Source organism: Hypanus sabinus, chromosome 4 (genome assembly GCF_030144855.1).
Source record: "Hypanus sabinus isolate sHypSab1 chromosome 4, sHypSab1.hap1, whole genome shotgun sequence".
NCBI lineage: Eukaryota > Metazoa > Chordata > Chondrichthyes > Myliobatiformes > Dasyatidae > Hypanus > Hypanus sabinus.
This window is the reverse complement of record NC_082709.1, coordinates 64,727,450-64,741,034: the sequence shown is the minus strand read 5'-3', so window position 1 is coordinate 64,741,034 and position 13,585 is coordinate 64,727,450. Positions and strand designations below refer to the sequence as shown.

Genomic DNA, 13,585 nt, shown 5'->3' with positions numbered 1-13,585 from the left:
GCATGTGTGCTTTGATCTATAATAACCACTTCAAACGGTAGTCAGTGACATGGTAGGGCAATGGTCTGAGAGGTTTCTGTCAAAACTATATTATCTACAAAGAAGACCAAATGACAAAAATTATTAACACATCCATTGTACCAACCAAGAATCAAGGATGAACTTTATTCACCATATACATCTACATGTAAGCAATTTGCTGCTGCGTCTTGGCATGACATGCAACACAAATGACGTTCAACAATTGTTACGAGTAAAGAATGGCATAAAAATAAGCATGGAAAATGGATAAAATGTGCATAAGTACATAAATACCAGCATGTATTTACAATGTAAACAGCATTATAAAGAGTGGTTTAAGTGTTTACAAAGCAGTGCAGTGACTGAGAAAAAAGGCAGATGGGGGAGAGGGGCTAACTAGAATCATTGATCAGATGAACCGTCTGGGGGAAGAAACATTTAAGATGGCAGGAAGTTTTTAGTTTTAATAGCCCTATAGCGCTTTCCAGAAGGGTGATTTGGAAAAGGCAGCTTGCAAGGTAGATAGAGTCCGTAATAAATTTTCCTGCATGCTTCTTTGTCCTGGGCACATACAAGTCCTGCAAAGATGGTAGACTGCAACCAATAACCTTTTCTACTGTAGTTTTCATATATTGGGGAGAATGTTGCACCAAGCCAGGCAGTAATGGTTGATGTGAGAACGCTCCCTTTGATGGCAGTGTATAATTCATAATATCCCAGAAATGTTACTGGTCACACAAACTGGTTACTGGCTAAATTTTATGTGTTCTAGCTCATAACTAGGAAGGACACGTAATTCATGTTCTACTCCCTCACTGTTGATCAATTAAATGAGTTTCAACAGCTAATAGTCACTAATTAAATGTTTTGTTGCAAGAATTTGGGCCCAAACTTAGTTTTTTAATCAATGGCACTATACACTATCATTAGGTTACTCACTCTTCTGGTACCATACTGTGCATGAATTAAAAGCATTTATTATTGTAATGTTTCCTACATTATGATAGAAAATATGCCTCAAAAGTACGCCATTGTTTTTAATGTACCTTGGAGATGTTTTGAGGTCATGAAAAGTGCATTAACACAAGCCATTCTTATAGTATGAAGAGCTAAATTAACAACAGTCAAGAATTAACCAGCATTTCCAGCATCTTTTGGCTGCACACAATGTCTAGTAAGGGCTGATTTTTAGTTACAAACCTCTTATCTTCATGTAACAACCGCATCTTGTGCATACCCATGGCTTCCTCTTCATCTAAATGTGGTGGAATAGGAGGTGGAACTTCAGCTTCTCCCTCACCATAAGCTGTCAATGTTAACAAACATGACTGTAAAGTGATACCTTAAAAACAATGATCTCACAACAATTTTCCCAAAGGAATTTTAAACACTAGCAGTTCTGATACAGTGGACACCAGATTAAACCTGTTGAGATTCTGGACAGTCAGTGAAAGTACAGATCCCACCACGTTGTCTAGTATCCCAGGCGAACACTGATTTTGACATTCTTCCCTGCCAAGATATTGCTACAGGGACAGTGATTACCCACAGTCGTGGAAGAGACCAATTCATTCAGAAGCTGACTTTCCAGAGCACATTGTGACCAATTTTGGGCGCTGTATCTCAGGAAGATGTGCTGGTCCTGGAGGTGGTCCAGAGGAAGTTCACAAGAGTGATCCCAGGAATGAAAGGCTTAAGAATATAAGGAACATTTGAAGTCTCTGGGCCTGTACTTGATGGAGTTCAGAAGGATAAGGGAGAAGGAATTTCACTGAAACCTATTGGACACAGAAAGGCCTTGAGAGAGAAGACATGATGTCTCCATTTAGTAGGGGAGTCCAAATAAAGGGACATCCATTTAAAACTGAAATAAGGAGGAATTTCTTCAGCCGTAGGTGGTGTATCTGTGGAGTTTGTTGCTGTAGACGCTGTCAACGTGTATTAAGTGGGGGGAGGTTAAGGGTTACTGAAAGAAGACGTGAGGATGGGGTTGAAAAATATCAGCTATGACTGAATGGCAGAACAGACTCAATGTGCCAAATGGCCCAATTCCGTTCCTACTGTATATCTGGTCTAACATCAATGCTGAATCCAGCATCGGCAGAGATTAGTAACAACATGGCCAACCTGAGAATAAACACAGACATTATTGAGGAGAACTTGGGCATCCCCTTAAATCTGGCTTCCTCTACAATTCGAGTAACAGCATCAAGTGCAGATTTTATATTACAATTTACAATAAAGATGTTGCCATAAACTTGGTATGCAAATGTGTTTTGGTAGAGCTCTCCATCAAAAATTGTCAGCAGAAAAGATGAAACCAGATATCAAAAGAGTAACCAATTGATCAGGAAGCTTGCAGAGTAATTACAGCAGACACCAGGCCAGCAGGGGATGCTTGTGTGAGTGCAGCAAAGGTGCAAGTAACACCACATCTCAGGATGAATGAAAAGGAGGAGCCTAACAATCCAAAAAGATCCACTTTTGGTGCTGGGGCGCTTGTTACTTCTTTCTATTTCCCATCATGTACGTCACAGCCATCCTTTTAATGAACAGTGCTCTGGATGCAGGGTGGTGAGGAGGACGCGTGGGGTAGACAGTAGCACAAGATGTAAGGGAAACAGATGTAAAACGATATGTAGTCTTGGTATGCCACTTAAGAGTACAGCAAGCAGTTTTGGGCACTGTGCCACAGGAAGAATTTGCGGGCCTTGGAGAGAGTACAGCTTAAGTTTACCAACATGATATATGGACTCACAAGACTTATGTTACAAGAGAAGGTTCTGAAAGCTAAGGTTGCATTCCATGCAACTAAGGTTAATGGGCAACTTGATCAAATTTTCAAAGTAGCACTGAATGGGGAGTTACGGACTCAGGGTCATAGGCAGGCCTTTCGGGGCAAAGACAGAAAGTATTCTACATGCAAAAGGTTTGTTACCACTGACATGGTGAAGAGAGAGAAAAGTAACCAGGCCTTGTTCAGGGGTTGGCTCACTGTCTCTTGGGAAATCTGATGGGTGCAACCATGCACAAACACACATATACAGAGTTAGGCAATGTATTTACCATGATCTCAATGAACAACAGAACAGGCTCCACGAGTTAAATGGCCTTCTAATGCAATGAAATAATGCTGGTTAGGCTAATAATGAGTTGCCTTGTAGCAATGCTGTCTCTTTTAATGATCTGTTAAAAGTGAAGCAGCACAGGTTCATTCTGCTCCAGAAGTTTTCTAGTTTCACTTCCTTTCATCCGCTTCAAAAAGCCTCGGAGAAGCCATGAGAGAGGTCAAACCAACATGACCCATCAAGCTTACCCTATTCTGCATGTTTGCACAATGCATCCAACTCAAGTCCTCCCCAGCGTTCTAGGCTCACAAACAGTTCCTGGTAAAAATTCTCCTTTCTTCTTCCAGAGTCCAGAAGCACGTCTAACCTGCAAGTTACATCATATATGCTCCTCTGGCTACTTTGCTTAGCTGATAAGTTCTGGTCTCTTAGCAACACAGAATTGAAATCTTGATCTGGTACAGAAATCACACAGTGATTAGAATTTATAGGTAATAAAAGCAGAAAATGCTGGAAACAGATGTTACCTGACCTGTTGAGTGTTTCCAGCATTTTCTGATTTTCTATCAGATTACCAGCATCTAAACAGATTTTTTTTATTTTCATCAAGAGTGATGTGGTCTATAAATTCTGTTAACTTGCAACATTTACATGTTTATTAAATGTGGTACAATTCAGGCATTTACTACTGAAACTTGCTATAAGGAAGCAATGGAAAAAATTACATTAAGAAACTATTCACCTTGTTATATCACACAGCTGGATCACATTTAATCACATTCTTAGACCATAAGACCATAACACCATACAACATAGGAGAAGAATTAGGCCTTTCAGCCTATCATTTGGTCCATCATTCCATGATGACTGAACCCTATTCTCCTGCCTTCTCCCCATAACTTGACACCCTGGCTAGTCAAGAATCTATCAACCTCTGCTTTAAATATGCCCAATGACTCCACAGCTGTCTGTAGCACCATCTGTATCACCCTGCAAACATTGAAACCTGATACAAAATGATGCATCTCATTTTGGAGCACCCATCTCCTTCACTTCAAGAGCTTTTTGGGCAAGAGTGTTTCAGATTGCCACTATTTGTGAAGGAGAGATTCCTGACCTCACCTCATGTTTTTTGACTATTCATTTATTAACTTACTAAGTGATATATCCCTACTGGGAGTAACAAGACCACAAGACCAATTAGCCTACTAATCCGCGCATCTTCGGATTGTGGGAGGAAACCGAAGCACCCGGAGGAAACCCATGCAATCATGGAGTGGATGTATAAACTCCTTACAGAGAGCACCAGAAATGAACCCAGATTGCTGGCACTGTAATAGAATTATGCTAACCACTATGCTACCACGGCTGAATTTTTAGGTTACAGGTACATAAATTTCAGGAAAGGATGTGGTCAGCTAATCTCACAAGTTGCTCTGCCATACACCAAGATCATGGCTGATCTTCTACCTCAGCACCATTTTCCTTCACTGTTTCAATGATATGCTGAAAATTAAACAGTTCAGGTTCATTTTGCTCCAGAAGTTTCCAATTCCATTTCCTTCTATTTAACTTCCCTTAACATCCAGAAACTTAAAGATGTCTGTTTTGAATAAACTCCAATGACTGAGCCTCCAAAGAATGCTGTGGAAGAGAATTCCAGTGATTCATCGCTCTTTGAGTGAAATTATTTCTCCTCACATTACACAGCTTTCTGACTGCAAACTGGTTCTGGGCTCCTTAGCCATGGGAAAACATCCGAACTGCAAGTCCAGCTCTGCAAGAACTTCGGAAATTTCAATTACATCTCCTCTAATTTCTTTTTAAAGTCTAGACAATACAGGCCTAGTTTTCCCAATCTCTGGCAAACTAGCCTTCCTTGGAACCAAGCTAGAGAATCGTCATTCTGCTAGCTCTATGAGAAGCACATCCTTTCCAAGTGCAGTCTCACTGAAATTCAACACAACTGGTGTAAGACTTTGTACTCCCAAATTCAAGTCCTATTGTAAGAAAGGCTATGATATTCATTCATCACAGTACAAACCAGAAAAAAAGGATTTTTTTTCTACCTCCTTCTAATAAAATCCTTTGATCATTTTGCCCATCCAGTAGCACTGAGGTTAAATTAGTGGACTAATTTCTACAGGCCTGGTTGAATCTCCGCCTCAGATGATTAAGCATGCTACTCAAGTTGTGGGGTAAATAAGGATGGACAACTGATATTGACCCTGAAAACAAAATCCACAACCTCTGAAAGAATAGATAAATCTCAATAAGATCAGCTCTTAACTACAAAAACTCAGTGCAACACAAAGCCACTATAAATCTCCAACATTAATGCTGAAGCGTGTTGGCTTAGACATGGCTCTGGACTCTGGTAAAAGATAGTCAGGTTCTTGTCAGGACCTTAAACCTAAAATTCATGGGGTAAAACAATTTAGGTTCACAGTACCAGCTCTTACCTAACGTATCCCCCTCTCGAGGATCAGGTGGCTGAGTATGCATTTGTCTTGGACTGTTACTGCTCCGAGCGTTGTGGGCCTGAATAGCACCAATCTCCGGACGATCCTGAGAACGCAATACACATTTATCAGACTTTAATCAAATTGTATTCAGGCACATAATTTTCAACAAAGCCATCTATATGACCAAGTCATTTTTTTCTCCAATGCCACTTTTGGCAACTGATAAAATAACACAGCATGGCATAGTATCATTCTTCAAAGTCGACAAAATGCCCTCAAAGACTGAGACAGCTGGAGCTGACTCCGTCTAACAACTACCATAGTTTCCATAGCAACTTTTTAAGACCCAACTGGCAAAGCATTGGATTCAAAAGCTCCAAATAATTTCAGATATTTCTCATCAAAAACTTTATTCAATTCAATGCAGAATCATCATCTCTTGTCCTATAGCTGATATTTCACAATAGTGGTCTGCATCATCATCATCAGTATAAACAAGGAGACATGTAAAATGAAGAATGGCAATGAAGTCCATTTTAATTTTAAAAATTTCATCCAGGTGCTTCCTGAAGATTTGTATACTTCCGATAGTCAAAACAATTTGAGGATCTAGATACATAATTAACTTGTGGAACTGTAAAAGGGCTGGATGGGAAAGAGATTGCCAAATGTGTTCAGGAATGTATCTTCAATCTGTATCTAGAAGTTCCAACTACAGAGAGACTGAAATACTAGATTTCACACAAGAGAATGAGACAGAGCAGGCAACAGAAGTTCGTGTAGGGAAGCATTTTGCACCTAATGATCATAATACCATTAGTTTAAAGGTAATTATGAAAATTATAGGTCTGGTCCTTGGGTTAAGATACAAAATTGCAGAAAGGCCAATTCTGATGGTATCAGAAAGGATCTGGCAAGTGAGGATTGCTACAGGTCGCTTTCTGACAAATGTGTACTTGCTAAGTGAAATTTTTAGAGTACAGTTTGTACGTTCTTATCAGAATAAAAGGCAAGGATAACATGTTTAAGGAACCTTGATTTTGAAGCGATATTGAGGCACTGGTTAAGAAAATGAAGGAGATACATAGCAGGTATAGACAGGCAGGAACAAATGAAGTACTTGAGGAATAAAAGAAATGTAAGAGAACACTTAGGAAAGAAATCAGGAGGGCTAAAAGAAGGCATGAGGTTGCTCTAGCAGACAAGGTGAAGGAGAATCCCAACAGCTTCTATAGATATGTTACAAGCAAAAGGATAGCAAGGGACAAAATTGGTCCTCTGGAAGATCAGAGTGGTAATCTATGCTCGCAGCCAAAGCAGATGGGGGAGATTGTAAAGGGATTTTTTTTGCATCTGTATTTACCCAGGAGACAGACACAGAGTCTGTAGCTGTGAGACAATGCAGCAACAAGGTCATGAACCCTATCCAGATTACAGAGGAGGAGGTGCTTGCTGCTTGAGGCAAAAGTAGGGTGGATAAATCCCCAGGGCCTGACAAAGTGTACATCTGGACCCTGTGGGAGGCAAGTACAAAAATTTCAGGGGCCCTAGCAGATATATTTAACACATCCTTAGCCATGGGTGAGGTGCTGGAGAATTGGAGAGTAATTAATGTTATTCTGTTGTTTAAGAAAGGCTCTAAGAATAAGCCAGGAAATCATAGGTGGTGAGGCTGACATTGGTAGTGGGAAAGTTATTGGAAGGTATTCTAAGGGACCAGATATATACGTATTTGGACAGACAGGACTGACTTGGGATAGTCAGCATGGCTTTGTGCAAGTTAGGGCATGTCTAACCAATCTTACAGATATTTTGAAGGAAATTACCAGGAAACTTGATAAAGGCAAGGCAGTGGATGTTGTCCACATGGACTTTAGCAAGGCCTTTGACAAGATCCCACATGGGAGGTTGGTCAAGAAGGTTCAGTTGTATGGCATTCAAGCTGAGGTAGTAAATTGGATTAGACATTGGCTTCATGGAGAGGCAAGAGAGTGGTAATAGATGGTTGCCTCTCTATTCCACAGTGATCTGTTGTTTGTCCTCTGAATGATAATGTGGTAAACGGATCAGAAAATTTGTGTATGACACCAAGATTCGGGGTGTAGTGGACAACCAGGAAGACTATCAAAGCTTTCAGTGGAATCTGCATCAGCAGGAAAAATGGCAAATGGAATTTAATGCAGAGAAGTGTGAGGTGTTGGACTTCAGGAGGACCAACCAGGGTAGGTCTTACATGGTGAGCAGTAGGGCCTTGTGGACTATGGTAGAACAGAGAGATATAGAATACAGATTCATAATTCATTGAAAATGGTGTCACAGTTAGATAGGGTCGTAAAGTAATCTGTTGGCACACTGGCCATAAATCAATGTACTGAGTACAGGAATTGGGATGTTATGTAGAAATTGTATAAGATGTTGGTGAGGCCTAATTTGGAGAACTGTGTGCAGTTTTGGTCACTTACCTACAGGAAAGATGTAAATAAGATTGAAAAGGTGCAGAGAAAAATTACAAGAATGTTGTTGGGACTTGGGGACCTGAGTTACAGGGAAAAATTGAATAGGTTAGGGCTTTATTCTCTAGAACCTGGAAGATCAAGGGAAGGTTTGATAGCGGTACTACAAATTTGAGGTGTACAGATAGGGTAAATGCAAGCAGGCTTTTTCCACTGAGGTTGGGTGAGATTACAGCTAGAAGTCATGGGTTATGTGTGAAAAGTGGAATGTTTAAGGAGAACATGAGGGGGAAACGTCTTCACTCAGAGGGTGGTGAGAGTGCAGAACAAGCTGCCAATGTAAGTGATGGATGTGAGGCCAACTTCAAAGTTTAAGGCAAATCTCAATAGGTATGTGGATGGGAGGGGTATGGAGGACTTTGGTTGGATTGGTTGGACTAGGGAGATTAATGGTTTGGCATGGACTAGATGGGCTGAAGGACCTGTTTCTGTGCAGTAGTGTTCTATAACTCTAGGACACCCACAGGGTTACAAGATCAATGGTTTTACACAAATAATCTCCTGCTGACAGCAATCGATATGAAAATAAAGGGAATATTGAGAAAGACACAGAAGGAAAAACTAAAAGGCAGGTGCCAGATAGCTATTGAAAATGGGGTGCACACAGAAGAGGGCTAAAGGGGATGGAAATAGGTTGGCAGAAAGGAAGAAATATAGAAAAGGAAAGGGACAGTAGGAAGAAAAACAAAGGGAGAGTGGAGTGAAAAGATAAGAAAGGGGAAAGAGATATTGAAGGAAAAAGGAGGGAGATTGCCAGGGAAAGGAAGGAGTAAGAAAAGAGATCAATAGTGAAAGTGAGAATACTGGGCAGGAGAGAGTGGGAGAGTGGGAGAAGGGGAACAGTGGGTGGGAGGGAAAGTGGGGGTAAGAGAAAGTGTGCTGGAAGGAGATATAGTAGGAAGATGTAGAATAAGTGGGGGAAGGAGAGAGTGGGGGAAAGAAGATATACATGGAACAGGTGATTGGGAAGACAGGAAGAGAACATAAGGAAAGGGGAAGAGGAGATAGGGATTGATAGGGGAGGGGTTTATTTTTCCCTTTGTAATAAACTCCATCTTTGTCACCAAACTTCAGTTGCCTGTCTAATCATTCAAGCAGCTCCATATCAATTTATTTTCAGAATAACCATTTGGTGAAACAGCTTGAGGCATTTTACTACATTAATAAAGCAACAAAGTATATACACGTCCTCATGGCTTCCTAATAACACTAAAAATGATTTTTTTTCTTTTTCCCTTTTAATTAATTCTTCCTTGATAGTCATTACCAAAACTGTTCCCACCATGTTTCAGACAGTGCATTTCACATTAGACCATTGTGTAAAAACAAAAGTTCTCATCTTCCCTTCGATTCCTTTGCCAACTATCTTAATTCTGCATCCTCTGATTAAACAACAGCTTAAATGAAGAAAAAAATATCTGGCCTGGAGCTCCAAATCTTATTGAAAGTTAAGAGGCTCTGTGCAACTTTACAATCAGTCCCACTGGGCATTTTCCAGTCGAGAGTTTAGTGGAATATTTCCATTACATTGGAGGAAAGTATTGGAGGTACGTTAGAGGAAGGTTTTCTTATACAGAGAACGGTAAGTGCACTGCTGGGTGGTGATAGAAGCAGATATATTAGGGGTACTTAAGAGAAGCTTAGGTAGGCATATCGATGAAAGAAAAATGAAGGGCTCTGTGGGAAGGAAGGGTTAGATTGATCTTGGAATAAGTTGAAAGGTCGCCAAAGAGCCTGTGCTACGCTGTACTGTTCCATGTCTGAAGCAAGAGAACACTGACTACAAATTTTTTCATGCAACTGGAGAGTCTTTGCCCTGTATGGCTTGGACGCTGTTAGGCAATTCGTGATTGGATAGAGCTACAGGTACTGGAAGACAGTTCTGTATTACATATTTACATACCAGCCTAGACAGTAAAAAAAAGACTGCTGGAGGAACTCTATTGCAAGAACAACCCTCCCCATCACTGAGGATAAGAGATGGTGCCTCAAAAGGGTGGTATCTATCACTACGGAACCTTGTCATCCGGGGATGCCCTCTTCTCATTACTACTGACAAGGAGGAAGTACGAGGAGACTGAAGACCCACACCTCACAATTCAGAAACAGCCTCTTCCCCTTTGTCATCAGATTTCTAAATGGTGCACAAACACCATCTCTTTATTCATTTTTGTATCCACTACTTGTTTCTGTAATTTTTCATTAATTTTATGTTTTTGCAGTTTACTGGTGCTGTAGAAAAATGAATTTCATGTCATTAAAGCATCTGAAGTAAAAGAGCAACTGTTGGTACTTCAGATCAAGACCCTGCATTGCAAACAATAACTCTGGCTGAACTATACAAATATGAAGCCCAGAGGCATCCAGTAGCAGCCCTCATGACATCATAGCCAAGCTGTTATCTTGGCATAACTGTAAACTTAACTGTGACACTCCCAGTCTGCATTCTTATGGTGTTAACTTAAGGCAGTTCCTTCAGGCATCAGAGAGAGGAAGTAACCAAATGCTACAATGGCAATTGCTGTGGTATGAAATATTTATACACTTAATCACAGTATGTTGTACAAAAATCAGTTTGAACATAGCAGTCAAATTTTCAGCACTCCCGCAACATAACAGATGGAGCCAATTACTGCATAGCATTGGACAGCATCAAGGAGGCCATTCAGCATTTGAGGCCTATACCAGCTTGATAAAATCATACCAAATTGGTTCCACTTGCTGGCTCTTTCTAATATTTTGCCATTGAGAAATTGCACAAATTCTCTTTTAAAGATTGAATGCGGAGTTCATTACCACTAACTTTTAAGGTAGAGTAAGTATATCAGGACACAACAACCCATAGTAGAAAAACTAAAAGATTCCTTATCCTTCCTCTGGTTCTGTTATCATTACCTACTTCTGCACTGTTAGGGAACAATATCCACACAACATGTGAATTGTAGAAGACTGAAACAACGCACTAATTGGGAGTGTACAGCAAAAGAAATATTCTTTATGAAGGCCATTAATTTTTGACAGTGCAACTTATAGCTAGCCTGCTTCTAAGGGTGGATTGTATCTTATCCCAGAGGCAGAGGTTATGAGTGCAGAATCAACTCCATACAATTGTACACCTGAACTTTGGCTGGCATTCCAGTATAGCACTGTCAGATAAGTTTTCTTTCTCTCTGAACTCGCAGGTTACTCCAAAAAGAATAATATTCAAGAAGCAGCAGAGGCATCCTGCTCCTGACCAATATTTATATCACAGCCAATACTTTAGAGATTATTTTGCAATAATCTCATAGTTTTACTATGAAAGCTTGCTGCACAGAAATTGGTTGCCTAAGTGCTGTCGCTGTGCTAGAATATTTTCTGTAATTTCAAAGTCATGAGTGTTACCTTAGCAATGCATATTTAAAAACCAAGACAGGAACTAAATTGGTCTAACTTCATTGTTTTATTTCAGGGGAACAAAAAAAATCAATTTTTGAGATTGCTTTCCACAAATTTCTAACTTTAGAAATAGCACTATCAATCTCCGGTGACTGATGCCTAGTCAAAATCTGTTTCCATTACATTATTCTCCATGACTCTGCCCACGGCCCACAGTATGTTGAGAATTACATTTCACTATTCCGCCCATTATCCCACCCATTGACTTGGGCCCTGAATTCCAGAAACTTGTATGTTTCTACATACAAGTTTTATTTTGAACTACCACTACTTTTGTATAAGGATTAACAGCCGTGAGAATGAAATGCTGCAGGATTAATAAGTAATAGTCTGCAGCTGTTTATGACCAGGGTGGAAGTGGCGCAGATATTATTTGCATCGTGCAATATTCTCAACACTCTTTGTCTGATTTATTGTTGACATCAATTTTTTTGGTGGAGAACGGTGAAATTTATGGGCCCCTTCAGTGAAAGTAAAGCAGATTTTACACTGGCGTTACTTTAATTTATTCCCTAGGAAATCAGCGTCTACTATTTGCAATACTTCCATCTCCCAGCAGCAGATTTCTAGACCCACATGAATTGAAATGACACCGACAGAAAAACAGCTCAAGGTTGAATGTCATAAAGACTTACTACACTTCTTGATGATGGGTAATTCCAATGAATCATTAGATGTTGCTTATTACCTCATTTGGTTGCTACTTCAGCTAGATCTGGACTGGAAATGAAAGCAACCCATTTTTCACTTTATTCTAAAGAACCTGATGCATCAAATAATTTCATAACATTCATGGTTTAAACTTGATTTTCTTTTCCTTTATAGAGAAGTTAAGAACATGTTTTTCCCAAAGTCAAGCAGGAAATCCAGCTTTGGGAATGTCTCAGTTGTTTAATCACCAGAGCGGCACAGGGATTTTGCAGCACGGATCTGACAGAAGCAGGCAGATGTCAAAACAATAGAAATCAGAAGTAAAAATAACAGAAAATAATCCAATATAAATAAGAAAAAATGGCACTTGAAGTTTCATATTTTCTCATTGAATTAGTTCATGGTTTCAAGGCTAAAGACTAAAATACCAGTGTTAACAATTTGAAAGACTTGTTTCTAATCTGATGCACTGCTACCTGAGATACGCAGCCACAAGCTTTGGAATTCTCTCTGGTCTCTAAGGAGCACCTTAAATTTTGACCTGCTAATCGCTCATCATACTCTTTTGTAACTCAGTCTAATCAGGTTTGAGTTAAGTGCTCCAGGAAGTTTTGCAGTAAACACGCTCAGTGGCAACTTTATTAGGTACACCTGTACGTTCAATGCAAATACCTTATCAGCCAGTCATGTGACTGCAACTCAGTGCATAAAATCATGCAGACACGGTCAAGAGGTTCAGTTGTTCAGACCAAACATGAGAATGGGAAAGAAATGTGATTAAGTGACTTTGACCCTGGAATGGTTGTTGTTGGTGCCAGATTGTGGGGTGCAGGAGGTTTGACCATCACAAGAAAAGCTGTGATCTCCTGTGATGTTCATGTACAACAGTCTCTGGAGTTTACAGAGAATGGAGCAAAAAAGTAAAAGTCCATCCGGCAGACCTGTGGTCAAAAATAGCTCATTAATGAGAGAGCTCGGGGAGAATTATCAGACTGGCTCAATCTGACAGGAAGACTAAATCAAATAACCACACGCAACAGTGGTGTGTGGAAGTGCGCCTCTGAATGCACAACACGTCGAACCTCGAAGTGGATGGACTACAGCAGCAGAAGACCACACTGGTTCCACACCTATATGTAATAAGGTGGTTACTGAGTATATATGGCCTTTGTAATAAAAGAGTTTGGTTTAGTGATTAAAAAAAATAAAATCAGACAATTTTCCCTTCATTGTTTTCCATAATATTTTGTAAACTTCTTTTAGCTGACTTCATTTAAGATAATACCAATTGCCCCAAATGTGAAGGTTCATTCTGTTCCTGATAAACGATAAAAGCAAATTGATGCAAGGAGCGAACTTAAGCTAGGAATTTCTTTTTATATGTCCACTTTCATACTTTGTATTTGTTAAAAAATGACAACTTACTTTC

The 13,585-nt window shown here is 39.9% G+C and overlaps 1 protein-coding gene across 5 annotated transcripts in view; it reads right to left on the bottom strand.

Annotated features, from left to right (window-relative positions):
• pard3bb (par-3 family cell polarity regulator beta b) overlaps nt 1–13,585 on the bottom strand; it is a 1,128,463-nt gene that overhangs the window by 517,253 nt on the left and 597,625 nt on the right. For all 5 annotated transcript variants that reach the window (XM_059967323.1, XM_059967326.1, XM_059967321.1 and 2 more), the window contains 2 exons: nt 5,552–5,657; nt 1,222–1,327 (listed from right to left, as the gene is read on the bottom strand). In XM_059967323.1, coding sequence (XP_059823306.1) covers nt 1,222–1,327; nt 5,552–5,657 — 212 coding nt within the window. The remainder of the gene's footprint in view (nt 1–1,221; nt 1,328–5,551; nt 5,658–13,585) is intronic.